Source organism: Calypte anna, chromosome 11 (genome assembly GCF_003957555.1).
Source record: "Calypte anna isolate BGI_N300 chromosome 11, bCalAnn1_v1.p, whole genome shotgun sequence".
NCBI classification, from domain to species: domain Eukaryota; kingdom Metazoa; phylum Chordata; class Aves; order Apodiformes; family Trochilidae; genus Calypte; species Calypte anna.
This window is the reverse complement of record NC_044257.1, coordinates 6658439-6674497: the sequence shown is the minus strand read 5'-3', so window position 1 is coordinate 6674497 and position 16059 is coordinate 6658439. Positions and strand designations below refer to the sequence as shown.

The 16059-nt window shown below is 36.9% G+C and overlaps 1 protein-coding gene across 1 annotated transcript in view; it reads left to right on the top strand.

Moving 5' to 3' along the window:
* TENT4B (terminal nucleotidyltransferase 4B) overlaps positions 1-13914 on the top strand; it is a 38979-nt gene extending 25065 nt beyond the window's left edge. Inside the window, 10 exon segments of the mRNA XM_030457755.1 lie at positions 1067-1113; positions 3255-3375; positions 4398-4505; positions 7727-7855; positions 9113-9326; positions 10135-10261; positions 10362-10465; positions 11399-11586; positions 12122-12286; positions 13535-13914. Coding sequence (XP_030313615.1) covers positions 1067-1113; positions 3255-3375; positions 4398-4505; positions 7727-7855; positions 9113-9326; positions 10135-10261; positions 10362-10465; positions 11399-11586; positions 12122-12286; positions 13535-13714 — 1383 coding nt within the window. The 3' untranslated portion in view covers positions 13715-13914.
* Positions 13915-16059: the final 2145 nt, after the last annotated feature.

Genomic DNA, 16059 nt, shown 5'->3' with positions numbered 1-16059 from the left:
GTGCTTTCTAGTTTGAGAAGCTATGAACTTGAAACATTAAATAGACTGCCAGCACCTGCTTTTTGTTGGATGGTGGTGAGGGGGTAAAAAGAGAGAAGTGATACAAAATGATCCAGAGGAACTGCTGAGGCTGCTTCTTAGACTACTGAAGTATCAAAACACTTGCAAAACATCACCTTTTCCACCTTCCCCTTTTTTTTATCCCGAAGGACAAAAACATAAAAGTAGTCACTTGAGATACAAAAAGGCAATCAAGCTTGTATGTGAGACTCTTTAAAACAGAATACACAAGCCTGTAAGGTGTCTCTAGGAAACACAACAGAAGACTGTCTGGTTGAAAATCAGTCCAAATGTGAGATTTTTAATTTTATTTTTTTTTACTTTGAAGTTTCACCAGTCCCCCTTTGAGAGTTGGCACATGAGTCTGACCTCTCTGAGAGGCTGAATTAATAAGAAGGGTTTGGACATGGAGAATGGAAACCTAATCATTTAAACTTCTAGTCCTGGTCAAAATCCTGCACAGTCAACACAATGTGTGTGATTTGCAAGTTTTTGAAACTGATTTTGCTTTGTTATTAAAATAGAAATAAAGCAAATCAAACTGCTTGCTGTGCTGTTCAGAGACCAAAAATTAAAAAAAAAAAAAGTGATTAGGAAATGTTTTTAATGACTGAAGGGTATACTTCGAGATTTGAAAGCAAAATATAAATTGAACTGATACTGGGGAATTTTATATTCTGTTTTTCCTAAGTGTTTAAAAATCTTTTGATTTATAGATTTTGCCAAGTTTGGTAACAGTGAAAACATTACAAAGGTTTGTAATAGAAAAATCAAAGCTATTTATGTATTGTGGGTAGTAGCAATGAAGTTTAGCTGTTTATACTCCATTGAAGATGTAAAAGCTTTAACAGAGGAGAGTACTTCTGTTAAGAATGTGCCTGTTAGCAATACCAATATCTGCCAATGGAGGGTAGCAATAACCAGCCTATACAAGCAACTTAACAGAACTTGGTTTTCTTCTGTTGTCTGAAAATTTGTTGTTATATATTCTGTTCTTGTGTTTCAGGTGCAGATATTTGGAAGTTTTAAAACTGGTTTATATTTACCTACAAGGTTAGTAATTGTTAAGTGTATATTTTGTACAAGAGAAAACTAGATGTCTGTAGTGCTTTATCTGATCTCCCAACATTGATGTTAGTTGTGTGCATACGTGTTACATTAACAAAGTGTTAAGCTACTACTACTCTGAAAAGTGCACAGAAATATAGTAATGAAGACTATTAACTATAATACCTTCACTTATATAGATCTTGCATTTGTTGGAAAAAAATCTGAATTATCATGCTGTCAAAAAAAAACCTTTTAATGATCTGGCTGCATTAAATTACCAAAGTAAGAGGTTGGCCTTAAAAGAAAAGCTAAATTTTATATCCATAGACAATTAAGTGGAAACATTTAACATAACCTTGCTAAAATTAATGTTAGCACTGAAGAAAAACAATACATACAGAGCTCTTTTTCTTTCTTTCAGATTACCTTTTGTGAAATGTATACAATAGTCAGCCTCTACCTGTTCCAATGTTATTACTAGTTTTCATAAAGAGAAGAAATTACTCAGGGACACTTGAATCTTCTGTGTAAAAATTTTAAGTATTTTTGACAGCTCAATAGAAACAAAGGCTTAAATGATTGCAGGGGATAAACACACTTAAATAGTATAAGTCTGAAATTAACCCTTGAATTGAGTTCCATGCTTTAGGGACACAAGGATTTAATGTTCTGGACTTTCAAAATAACCAGTGTTTGCATGTTGGTAATTAATTCACTGTTGCCTTTTATCAAAGCTTCCCTTTGGCCTGGGTTTTCCCCTCCCATCAGTAACTATGGTTTATTTAGATTTCAGGTTCTGGGATTCAGAAAGCCCTACAGTGTGTTTTTAATTTATTTACTCTATGTTAGATTTTGCTTGATTATCCTTAAACTGATATTGAAGGTTTGGGCATGCAGTTGTTTAGCTGCTGGATCTCTTATTATTTTGCATGCAATATGAGGATACTCAAGGTGACAACCTTGGTGTGCATCAGAAACAACTGAGCTGCAGCTGAGACTGCTTGTTGGGTAAAGATATTTCATCTAATGCAGAGGTAGTTTGTTTGAGATGGTTAAAACAGTGTTTGTGAATCAGCAGACCTGTAGAATCTAGGCAGGGTAGAGAGTATTCCAGAATTTTTTTGTGTTTTCTGATATGCAGTTTTCTGTATTACTGGACAGCTGTTATAGCTAGAGGGTTATGTGCTCTCCTTTGTGTACCCAGCCAGGTAGGGGAAATCAAAGAAGCTGAAGAGTAAAGAGGCGAAGGTTGGGATCTCACAGGAGCCTTCACTGGTTTAGTTTGGACACCAGTCCTCTTTTGAATTTGAGTTTGGGCATTGAATGAGGGTGTCAGCTCCCTGTGTAGTCAAATGGAACAGATGTGCATAGCTGGGAAGTGTAGCAGGATGGAGACACCTCTTCAGGGAGCTGAGTTATTGGGTGAAATTAATTAGATGGTTTGATCTTACTTATTAAAATTGTGTTGCTTCCTCAACTCAGTTGCTACATTTTGCTTTTTCCTTCCTTGCTCCCTGCTTTTGGCACTACAGGCCAGCTGCTAACCATGTGCCCACGTGTGCTCTGATCACCCAAAAAATTGAGTTGCAAAGAAGCAGGAAATTGCCCCAGGATGTTTTGGATTATTTTTTTTTAAGGGCAGATGTTGGTGGGAGTTGGTTTCTTCTAGGCTCATTAATGTTTTGAATTGATTTGTTGTAGATTAGATAAACACCAGACCTAGAGTAAAGGAGGAGACAGGGCCATGCATGTGGGAGTAGAAGATGGAGGAACAGGACTTTGCTTTTGAGTGAAAAGCTGTTAGATCAGTCTTACTGATAATACAGCCTAAAGGTGGTGATTCATAATGTTATTTTCTTGCTCTGAATCACTCTGGAAAAACTGATCCCTCAGCATGGCCTTAGGAGACTAATCTCAGGCTCTGCAACCCAATCAATCTGTATGTGTGTCTGTTCCCTCCTGAAATGTTTTGGATTTTCCCAAGTGTAAGAGTTCGTCTTCAACCCTTTCCTCAGAAAATTAAGAATAAATTATTTGGGTAAGTTATACTCTGCCAGCTTCATTCTAGTTATGTCTGGATGTCGGTTGTTTATTATGTATTGGTCTTTCACTTTGAATAAATCTGTATTTTCTTTCCATTTCAGTGATATTGATTTAGTTGTGTTTGGAAAATGGGAGACATTACCTCTTTGGACCCTTGAAGAAGCGCTTAGGAAGCACAATGTAGCAGATGAAAACTCAGTAAAGGTTTTGGATAAAGCAACTGTAAGTTTGGGGGAAGAGGGTGTATTTCCTTGTTCTGTGCTAAATTTCTTACCAAAGAAAGATCTTGGTTAACAGGATGAATTCTCATAAGCAGAGGCTTCTATATATAAATTTGAAATAGAACCTTTTTATTTAGTATGGCTTTTGTTACTGACAGTGCTCCAACAGAAGCATTTCTTCTGTGGCAGAAAATCACTGGCTTTTCCATACTGAACAACATAAATTTGTTTTTAAGTGAGGTTATACTAGTCATTGGTGTCAATTAATTTGATAAGACTTGTGAATTTCTGAATTGAATTTTTACATAGGTAAAAAACTTACTTTTCTTTATACCAACTAAGCAGACAGGTTTTCTCAAAGGAGTAGTAGATACAGCCTTTTATTATAACTATGTAATGGTGTGTGTCATGCAGGTTACAATTAATTCCATTGTAACTTCCTACCTTCTGATAACTGTAAGAGTATGCAAGAGTGCTGGGCTTTAAACAGTTGTCTAATTTATGGCTATTATTTGTACAGAGAGTTAATTTTGAAACCACGCAGGTGGAGATATGTCAAAGTTCTCTCAACATCTTGTGCTTCTTGGTGATAATTTTGGTGAGGGATCAACAACCCACAATAATACAAGCATGTGTTACATCTTAAGAATATCTGTATTACCCTTGTCTTTATATCTAAAGCATTTGTCTCCCTCTGGTGTTTGTTTTTCCCACTTGAACTATGCTTCTACACCAGGAACAGATAAAAAGCAATTTAAAAATAATCACTTTGAAGATGAAGTGGTAAGTTCTGTTAAATGGGATAGTAGATTGAAAATAGCATTTATGAATTAGAAAAGCACAGTTTATGTGAACAGCTGGGCAAGGAGCGTGAGTTTTGAAATGGACGGGAGTCCTGTTTTTTCTACCTCTTCTCTACAGACTCAAATCACTTCAGTTCTACTGGTGCCTGCAAGCATGAATGAAACCAAAAGTGTTTTGGAAATCTGTATTGACTTAATCTGTCTTTCTTTTCTTTTACAGGTACCTATTATTAAACTTACAGATTCCTTCACTGAAGTAAAAGTTGATATAAGCTTTAATGTACAGAACGGGGTTAAAGCAGCCCAGCTCATCAAAGATTTTATCAAGGTTAGGCAACACTATAATAGAACTACAGAGCTGAATATTTGATCACTAAATTTGAATTTCTGATTTACTTTTTGGCTGCATCCTTATTAGAACTATGTTTGCACACTTATTTTTTGCTTTCTGGTAGTATTGCATAATGCTGATAGATTTTAGCTTTATTGCCCTAGAAAGCATGACTATATATTAGAATGTACAAAGAAACAACAGAGAAGTTATAATAATACAATGACTGATGAAAATGCACTAATGCCTATTTTAAATGTTTTTGCTCTCTTGACTGTGGTTCCTTGAACTTAGAATTAGTAATAACCACACATTCCTGCAGAAATAATCTTTTTCTGGATTGAATATAGTTTCAGCATACAAGTGCTAATTCAGCAGAAAAAGTTAAATATAGTAAATTATTGTTCAGGGATTTACTAATACCAGTATCATAGATACATAATAGTTATTTTGGTTTAATATGTAAGCTTATTTCCTTACGATTAATGACCTGTTGTATTTGAAGTTTTAAAGTATCATTACACTCTTTTCCTTTTCTTCCCATACCTTTCTGAGTGCATTGGACACTCATAGTAAATGTCTCATAAAAGCAGTAGAAAATTTTTCTTGGGTTTCCATGTTTTCTGGAGAGAAACTTCTCCCTTCTGGGAGGACGCTAAGTGCTTAGGTATTACTTTTCTACTACTAACTGCTTTTGGTTTTTAACCAAACTTATGGACAGCAGGAGAATCAAAGTATTTCAGTGGCTGGACCAGAAAACACTTATTCAGAAAACTATATAAAACTGAAGACAGCAAGCACTGTCAGTCAGAGGGGTTAGAAATCATGTACATCTGCCTTAATAATGTCATTGAATTGCAAGAAATTTTCTAAATTTGGGGGGATGTTCAGTTGCTGATGAGGTGAATGTATGGCCTTCAACTCCTTACTGTCCAGCTCCTTTATATATGTATGAAGTGGCTCAGTTTGCCCTTACTGTGTCTACTTCTTTTACCTGTAGAAGGCCATAGAATAAAGATCTCTCTACGTAGTTCAGTTTCAGTAGGATTATGAGTACTTCTCTATGTATTCTCACCTGTGTAGTTACAGAAACCTTCTGCTTAAACTGTGTGCTGGTCAGGCCTCTTGAGGGTGTTGTGACCTTTCTTCTCTCAGCTTCTGTCTGATGGACAGAACTCAGTTGCATTGGCTACCTCTATGCTGAGCAGTTCTGTACTGTGTAGCTCCTTGCTGGGGAAAGATGATGCCCAGATTCTCTATTGTAAGACACCCATTTTCCATCTTGAGCACTGTCACATTGCCTTGTGGTAGACAGGCAGTCCCTATTGGGGTTTCTGCCACAACACAAGGATTGTATTTCTGTCACAGTCTGCATATAATTCATTTTGGTACGTCCATGAAGGTCTATATGCTTGCCTCAAATTGCCTATGCACCACTAAATGTCAGAAGAGTTCAGGGGTTTTATTGCCTTTTTTTCTTGATGTTAAGAGCTTTTCTAGAGAGCCTGAAGGTCTTCATATTAAGAAAAATATTTTGTGTTCTTAAAGAAAAAAGTGCTAGTGTGTTCCTTTTGGCCAGGTTGTTTGTAACCCTTTGAAGGGCTGCTTTTGCTGTGGGTCAGGGCTGTGAGTGAGCTGTGCCCCTGGGGAGAGGGCAGAAACTGTGGCAGCTGGGCTGGCACTGGGCAGGGCCTTGCTCCCTGGGATGCAACCTTGAGGTGACAGCAGGCAGGGCCAGCTCCCAGTCTGGCCAGTGACTGGCAGCCAGGTCCCCAGTGAAGAGGCTGAGGATACCAGGTCAGTGGTGAGGGTCAGGATTAGGGTCAGGGTCAGCGTGCAGCAGCACAGCTCATTCAGACACTTAGGGGAACAGCTGAGTTGAAAAACAGCTCTTGAATGGAGTGGAGAGACTCCCAGCAAGGCTTCCCACATGGCACTTTCCCACATGGCTGCTTTCTCAGCAGCCCCAGCCAAGGCCATGCAGCTCTGTCACCAGAGCTGGCCTTGATCATGGGCATCAGAGCCATGTGGCAGGAGAGGTGGCACTGAGCCCTGTCACACAGCACCCAACAGCCATGCTGCCCTGGAGGGTCACTTAACTTGAAGAAAGCTCAATGTGTACTTGCCAAGAGACTTCATGAGTGTTCTTGAGGACTGCTCTAAAAAACCCTTGCAGGGCATTCTTTTGGGTCTTTTGTCCCATGTAACTTTGAATACCTAACAGAAGTGGTGTTTTCATATTACCCATGGAAATGCCTATTTCTCCTCATCCAGTTTATTTAGGAAGTCTGAGACAGCTGAGGCCACTTTGCAGTTTGCTGATAAAAATCCTGTCTTTGCATTTTGGTATATACTGATAGTCAACTTCAGCTTGTGACTGTAAATTCTTAGTAGTTCAAAAAGGTGTTGTTGGGGCTTTTGGTTAAATAGGACTCCCAGTACTCACTGTAGGACTTGTGCAGAGAAGTTAGAAAAATTCTTCTTTCCCTTTAATATTTTGTAACCACAGATACCATGATCCATATCTCTTCTCTGACACTAAGAAACTTTCTGCCTCTGTGTTGATAAAAAGGAGTGATATTACTGAGCCTCTTTTGCCCCCTATCCTATGAGAGGGTGTACAGGGTGCAGGCATAGCCTCAGCTTCCACTGCTGTCCAAAATGTCCATGTTCTTCAAACATGGAGTTTACGCACACCTGAAAGGGAGTCCATGTGGACAAAATATTGAATGAGCAGTTACCCACAGGTAAGTATTTAGCTCCTCTGAAAACTATTTGGGTGTAGTCATTTAGAAGACCTGTTCTGAACTCTGGGCATCTGAAGTAATTGCAGGACTGAAGTCTCAGTCTGCTTTGGGATACCTCCTTGATTGTAGCAGGAAGGTTTGTTACAGATGTGGATATCCCCATAGTTCTTCCTTTGCTTTCCTTTTCACTTCTATGAGGACAGCAAGTGCATTTATATATCCAAAGAAATTCATTTTGATCTTATGAGGTAGTATGTTTTTATCTAATGTTAATATCTGCAGGTGGAGTTGAGATAAAATAACTGTCTTGATCACAGGTAGAGCCCTTGGCTTCTTCCCTATTACTAAAAATAATAAATTGGAATTATAGTTAGCTTTGAAGTTTAATATAACATTATAGTTATGGACTTGCTTAGCATCAGTTGTATACATTCATCACAGTATCCTAACACCTTTGTTTGTCTCTTTCAGAAATATCCTGTTTTACCCTATCTAGTTTTAGTATTGAAACAGTTCCTTTTGCAGAGGGACCTTAATGAAGTATTTACAGGTGGAATCGGTTCTTATAGTCTTTTTTTAATGGCTGTCAGTTTCCTTCAGGTAAGTTTAATGAAATCTATTGATGCCAGTGTGCAAAAGAACATTGCATTATGAAGAAGTTTAATCAATCCTTAAATTCAGTCATTTAAGATATCCTGTTGGTGGTTTTGCAACCCTTTTTTTACAAATAGACATGTGCCACTGTCTTTTGTTCTTTTCCCATACTGGTACTCCCATACTCTAACTGGTATTAGAGATTTTTGGCATGGCTGCTGGTGGATCAGTACCAGGGACAAGTGTAATTCATGGCAAAAGGGCTTGACTGCTGGATAACTTATTTGGAACAAGCTCTATAGGTTAGTGTTGGATGCAGCTGTCCTTTATAACACTTGTTTTCCAGGCCATGCACCCTGTATGTGCTGTAACAAATGCACTGGAGTTTTGCTTGTTCCTCATAGATTTTTAAGCCAGTATCAGATTAGTGCATTTTACAGCCTTCTCTTAAATCTAAGAGAAAAAATACAAGAACTAAATCTATATTGTGCCTGGAGGAGAAAAATGGAGAAATATGAAGTAGCCAAGTTCTGGCTGTATCAACTTCATTCTTTTTCTTGTACTAAATGTTATTGTATTTAATTGTGTGTATGTGTATGCCTGTGTTTTTCCAGACTGTGTTCACTTTTAAACCTGAGCTTCTAACTGGAGCTCAGTGTTTGCTGAATGATATTTCCACTGCCTGCTGAGCACAAAAGAAATGGAGAAAGAAGGCAGGTTATTCTGAAAGGAACCAAAATCTCTTGCAGCCCCTGTTGCCTAATAGCTTTTCCATTTGCCCCTGCAAAAAAAAGAAGTTTTGTGTATGTTACAATTATGAACTGGTTTCATTCATAATGACTCAGGCTGCATACTTAACAGAAGAAGGGAACTTTTACATAGCTGTGTGCATTAAAAGCCTTTATTTGTATTGCAAACCCAGGTTTGTGAAGTGTAAATACCTTTGCTTTTTTACAAGAACCCTGCCATTAGTGCTAGAAGTTTGCTTACTGAGTTGAAAGCTCAAGTGCAAAAATATAATACTCCCCAGCTATATTTTAAAGAGTTAGTTAGTTTTTAAAAGTTTTGATAGCATCTTGTTTTAAAGATGCAAAATGGCTTTATTGAGGAAAAGTACTATATTTAGACAGGTTTGCTTTATATATTATGTTTTATTCTTGTTTATTATTGTATTTAGACATATGCTGGAAAAAGAAAAGGCACTTAAAAGGACTGGAAACTTGAGATGTTAAGAAAATGATTTCTTTTCTCTCTTCTTAATAGCTGCATCCCAGGGAAGATGCCTGTATGCCCAATGCCAACTATGGTGTTCTTTTAATAGAGTTTTTTGAATTATATGGACGTCACTTCAATTACCTGAAGACTGGAATCCGAATAAAGGATGGTGGCTCTTACGTTGCCAAGGATGAAGTGCAAAAAAGCATGCTGGATGGCTACAGACCATCAATGCTGTACATTGAAGATCCGTTACAGCCAGGTATTCTAATACACCAAGATTAAACATACTGACTGAGAAAAAAGGGAATGCTTAATCCAGAGGAATTAAAGCAGAGAATAGCATTGAGTGACCACCACAGACTGACCAGTGCTGCCTCATTCATGCCTACGAACACACTGTGCACTCAGAACACAATGATTTGCTTTCAGACATGTTCCTAGCAAAAGTTGGCATGTTAAGCAGGAGCTGATCTGCAGTCAGGAGGCAGTGAGAATGTGCCAAGCAGCCCTCACATGCTCTGTGACAGTGATAAAGCTGCAGCAGTGTGGGCCTGAGTGCAGGCCAGGTGTACCTGTGTGTGCATGTGGTCCTTTTCCAGCCTGTGCTTGTCTGTCTCCCAGTTGCACTCTGTACTGTGCCTATATTCTTACACACCCTGTCCTGCCATGGGGGTAGTGGCTCCATTCTTTACAGTCTTTATGCTGATTGTTCACTTGAGTGGGTGGCTTTTGAAATGGTGAGGCAAGACCTGTTTATAACATTTCTGGTCTAGAAAAATGTCATCCAAGACAGTATTATTACCTTTAATATGTGCAATACAGGATTTTTGTCATCATGTATTGCACTTTTACCCAGAAAATGGCCAATTTGGATTTCCACGCGTTTAAAAAATCCGTAGGTCTTTGAAGCTCTTCCAAATACTTCACTAAACCCCATTCTACAAAAGATGATATCAGTGGGTTGGGACTTAGGGGCAATTTTAAAAACACACTACTATATTCTGTCTGAAAGGAGGTAAGCATGGTTTTGATATTATTTATTTATTAAATTATATTCTTATTTTAAGGTAATGATGTTGGGAGGAGTTCATATGGTGCCATGCAAGTGAAGCAGGCTTTTGATTATGCCTATGTTGTTTTGAGCCATGCAGTTTCCCCAATAGCTAAATATTATCCCAACAACGAAACCGAAAGGTAAATTTTATGAGTTTACATCTCAGACTTTATTGCTTATATTTTGGTGTGTCTAAAAATTACTGGTGGTGACTGCTTTGGTTTTTTTCCTTGTTTGCAGTATATTGGGTAGAATAATTAGAGTAACACAAGAGGTGGCCACATACAGAGACTGGATATCAAAGCAGTGGGGAATACAGAGTAGAACAGAGGCTTCGTGTAATGGTAAGTCCTGACTGTGCATGGCTAAGAGTGGAAACTTCCTGTGGGTTTTGAGCTTATAAATTTTGTTGTTACTTTTGCCCCATGTAAGGCAACAAATGCATCTTAATATGAATTTACTGTTTTGCTTGATGATGATGTTTTGGTGATGGATGTTTTCTTGTATTCTCCTCATCCAGAAAATTTATATTTGTACAAGAGTAAGAAGACAACACATATTTATTCTGCTGTGATTGATTTGGTCAGCAGAGAGTTCTGTAAGGAGTGTTGGCTCACATGAGGAGGCTTTTGAAAAGCTTCCAATCTAAATGACATCTTTTGTTACTGTGGCACTTCCTTTGTCCTTTAAATGTGGACAAGGTTTTAAAAACAGTCACTGGGAATGTTAGTTTAAATCTAAGTCCTTATGTTCTGTTCCTCTTTTATTTTTCATTTTCAAGTATATTGTGTGTGTACAGAAGCATTATTTAAACCAGGATTGACAAGATGATTGGAATAAATCTTTTAAATAGAAAAATCCTGAAATATCAGTCACTACACTTGTTATGAATAAATGGAGACACACAAGAAACATCCAGAGAACTTGCTGCAAATGTCCTCTAAAATAATCTTGTTTGCCTGTCTTTTGACTTCACCAGCCAGTTGCCACCCTCCTTTGATGTAGGTGCTGGCTCAAAGTTTTCAAATTATTAATTCTCTAAAATTATTTTTAGAGTGTGAGCTACTGGAATTCTTCTGTTGTTGGGGATTCATCAGAGGTGACGACACAACTACTCAGTCTTAAGGCTGGCTTGGGTTTTTGTGTATTTGTTTTTAAAGCTTTTGCTAGAGATTTCCTCTGCAGACCCTTGTGGGGATTTTTTTTTTTTTTTTTTAAAAATCACAACATCTTTTAGCAGTTAATGTGTGGTGATGCCTCTGTTTTGTTTTCAATAGGTAATGGAGTAACCTTGATAGTAGATACTCAGCAGCTAGACAAATGCAACAATAATCTAGCTGAAGAGAATGAAGCACTGGGAAAACCTAGAAATAAAACTTCAGAAACACTTAGTAAACATTCTTCAAATTCTTCATCAGGTCCTTTATCATCATCATCATCTACACTGTCCAGCTCTAGTGATGTAGTAAGTACTGAAGATTTTCTGATTTGGGTTTTTTTTTCTGTTTTCTGGGGGTTTTATCCTGATTTGTATTGCCACAGAACACATTTGGAAAGTTCATAATCCTTGTTAGTTAATTCATCCAGAATCCTAACTTGCATAAGATGCAATTTCTCTTATGCAATTTCTACACATATAAGTTACAGTGTGCTTTTTAACATAACAAGTAGCAAGTGAATACAGTAAGGAGACAGTTACATAGCCCTTTTTTCTCTGGGAAAACTATTTTTAAAAAGTCTCAAAGAAGCACACCATAAACAACCTATTTTAAATTGTAATTCTATTTAAAACGTAAAAGGCAGATCCTCAGAACAGAATCATGCATCAATACATTTTCAAATCTGTCTGGTTTATTCAGAGAGAATTATGAATTGAAAGAATTTTAAATAAATACCTTTTAACTAAGTCTCCACCACTAGCTTTATTTTTGAGGGAAAACTCACTTGTAGAAAAACAAACTCATCTGTAAGAAAAACTAACACTTTACATTTTCCTGAAGGATTCTGATGGAACACCTTGCAAAACCTCTAAACAGTTGAGTTGCCGTCAGTCTACCACAAACAGAGTGGGGTCACAAGAAGTGTCACTGGAATCCTCCCAGTCAAGTGGGAAAACACAAAATAGCCAAACAACCAATACATCCAGCAACACGAACAAATCTCAGGTTTGTGAAATATTTGGAAACAACAACTGTGTAGGTTATTTTAATACTGCACATGCTCTGTGTAGGAGTATCTTGTTCTGGAAAAGAAAGACTATTTTTCATCTCCCTTTTACCCCACGAAAATCTCTGAGCACTGATTGTCTCTGAAGTAATCTGGTTCTGTGTTTAGTTTGCAACAATGGCTTTCTCAGCCTCAAAACAGGTTAAATTTGATTGAATTTGTTTTGGAAATCTAGTTCTGCCAGAATTATACAGTTAGGTTGCACACATTTCCTTTTTGCAAAAAGCAGTCCAGTCTACTGCAAAATTTCAGAATTAATGGGATGTGCCTACACGTAGTGAAAAACAGTTATCAAAAACGTATGTTTAAAACTATGACTGGCTGTTGATAACTGTTGGTACTTGTTGAACTGTCTTTCATTAAGGGAGATGAAGATTCCTTTCTGATCCATGACATTCCCTCTCATTTCCCTCTAAAGAAAAACATCTTTATGATGAGACCTACCAGAGCTTATTCATTTAGGAGATTTCCCATGTTGAGAAATGTTTCAATGACAACTCAGTAACCTGGAAATATTACAAGCTTCTGTATGCAATATACTTTGGAGAGGCACAGTCTGAATTTTTTTACTTCTTCAAAATTCAGGACTTCTGTAATGTATGAAAAGTAGTTTGTAATCTTCTGCAATATCATTCCTGAAAAGTAATTCTGAAGACTTGCTACCTTCTACTTGCTGGTCATCTATGTTCAGGTAGTAAGGAAGCAGTTTACAAGCTAGGCCTTGGATATATACCAGCACAATAAATACCTTGGATGTATGTGTGTGGTGTTCTGCAGAGCTAATTGTGGTGCTGGTATGTGGGTAGGCACAATCTGAGATACTCTACATCTGTAGCAGGGTGTGGTATAAAATTCGTCCTGGTCTCAAAAACATGTTTTTGATGGTTGCAAATTGGGAGAGATTCAACAATTGTGTCCTTCTCAAAACTGAAAATGGTCTGCTTTTGTCTCTTGATTTACCTGGGCTTGGGTCTAGAGAGTGACATTTGTTTGCAACCACTCAAACGAAAGATTCATGGTACTGTCCTGCTGCCTGAGCAGTGGCTTAGCTTCTTTTGCCAGATCTGCTTTTTCAAGTGCAACACTTCCATGAGCTCATGTTTTCATTATCCAGAAGTAGGGTTGTGTAATTGCCACTCTATTTTTCTTTTTTGCACTGTTTTACCATATTCTCTTTCTTTTTACAGCATGGATCTGCACGGTTATTTCGCTCTTCTAACAAAGGCTTCCAAGGTCCAACAAACTCAAGCCACGGTACCTCAGTCACAAACAAACAGCATCAGGGCAGCAAATCACACCATCAGTTCTTCCACGGCAAAAAGAGGAAACACAAGAGGGATGCAGCCCTCTCAGACCTTTGTAGATAGTTGCCTATTTTATGACTGTTCTTCTGTGTGCAATGATCTCATGCTACAGGATAGTTTGATAGTGACTCCTTGGATCTCTTCCAGAGCTTCAGACTGTTCAGACATTGATTAGCAACTGCATTTTTTTTTCCCAGCTCGCCACGGAATGGATCATGAAGATTGATCACTGAAAAAAAAAAAAAAAAAAAAAAAAAAAAAAAGGAAAAAAAAAGAAAAATAAGAAAAAATTTAAAATATTTTTTTTAGGGAAAAAAGAGGAAAAAGGCTGCTCATTTGATCATTCGATAAGTCATACGCTGCAACAGGGTCATTTAGGATATAAAAGCTTGAATGTAAAATAAATGTATTTCCCATCAGCTCATGCTGACCTGTAGAGGTAGTACTCAGTGTGTCTAGGGGGTGATAACAAACAAATAAAAAAACAAAAAAATAGGAAAAAATAAAAAGCAAAAAATTGTATTTTGAGGGAAACCCAGCCTTTTAAGGTGAAAGTAATTTGTGCATGATTTTTTAATTATTTTTGCATATACTTACCATTTTATTGTGTATATATAGATGACCATATAGGAAAACTGACATTTGTAATAGTGGATTTGTTAATACTTTTTACATAACATTACTGTTTAAACTGTAAACAAATTTTTCTCAGGATTAGTTTGGAAAATAATCTGAATTGTCATCTTAACATCCATATAAAAAGTCATAACTAGTTATACTGCTCAGAATTTCTGTTTTTGGCATTTAAAAGATTTAATAGAACATTTTATCTGCAATAGCTGTTCCTCTGAACGAAAGGTTTATGGTGGCAGATGAAGTTTTTCATTTGTGTAAAGTGTACGTGTACTTTGTGTAGACCTTGAGCTTGTCATCTCGGAGAAGTAACCTTCACCTTGTTTTCTAGAGTGCCATCATTTCAGGCAGTAGGGTTTTATAGTTGAATCCCTCTTTCCCTCCCCTTAGTGGTCTCTCCCCAACTGTTTTGTTTTTTTTTTTTAAAGAAATATAAAGCCACTTGAGATTTTTTGTTTGGTTGTTGGTGGTGATTTTCTTCTTTTTCTTCAGTTTTTAAAAAACAAAAGAAAAACAAAACTCAGTTTGTTACAGACCTTTGCATTCCTGGGCTGTGTTAATCCCATGCCTCTTTATTTGTGCCTTCCCTCCCCCTTCCAGGTCTGGGTTTTTTTGTCTTTTATATTTTTGCTAACTCCTGTAGGAGATAACTGTTGAAGCTTTAAGTAAATTTTACAATTAAAGTATTTTTTTCTCACTCCCCTATTAGGCATTTTTATATTTACACTTAGTTATTTTGAAAAAAGAAAAAAACCCAAACAACTTCAAATAATGAATTATATTTTGTATTGCCTTAAAGACCCAAACCTTTCATATCTCATACCATTTCTTCATTGACCTAGTTATCATTTTATTTAAACTCTGCGCTTGTCAGGTTCAGTCACATTACAAGTCTGGATTGCAGAAATTTTGATGCCATGAATAGGAATTAAATGTGTTAATTACTTATGGGCATAACTTGGAACAGGAGTTGGGACACTTCAGTGGTAGAAAGTGGCATTTACTTTCACTGATTTCTTTAAAGTGGAAAATCTGTATTTGGCTCATGTGGCTGTATTTAATGCAGCTGTTGTGGAGATGATGCTTTTATAAAAAGTACTGTTAACTTTTTGAAACTTTTTTTTGGTGTACATTTACAGGATACTACAGACCAACCTGACCTTTAAAGATCATTGCACTCGTTAGTGCCCGTTAAAGTAAAATAATGCTAAAATAAGACCTGAACTAATATCATCACTTAAATTAACAAACATTTTCAATGTGTTAAAGTGTTTTACTTCAAAACGGAAAATATATATATGTTCCAAAAATATGGACAGTCATAAAATTTACTCAAACACTAAGCTTAAGTGATGTTAATTTGACAATGTTGTTTTTTTTAGATTCATATTTTACTTTGATCAGATAATTTATCAACAAGGTGTTGAGCTTTTGTTCCTAGAAACTAGTAAAGTTGTACCACATTATGCATAATCACAGTATTTATTTTGTTTTAGATTATTGTGAATGTGTAGACTTACGTTCACCGCTTAGGGAACAATTATTTATAAATTATATTAATCCAGTATTGTTAGCTGCTATTAGCAAAACTGTTCCAAAACTTAGTACTAGCAAAGATCTGTATCGCATTTACCACACTGAAGTGTTTTTAAAAGAATCACCCTCATCTTTGAAAGCAAATGTACTCTTAGGGTGCAGATATTAGTGTTCCAATAAGCATGTGATAATTTTAAGGTGGTGGTAGCGGGAAGATAATCTTGATTCCATTGGGAATC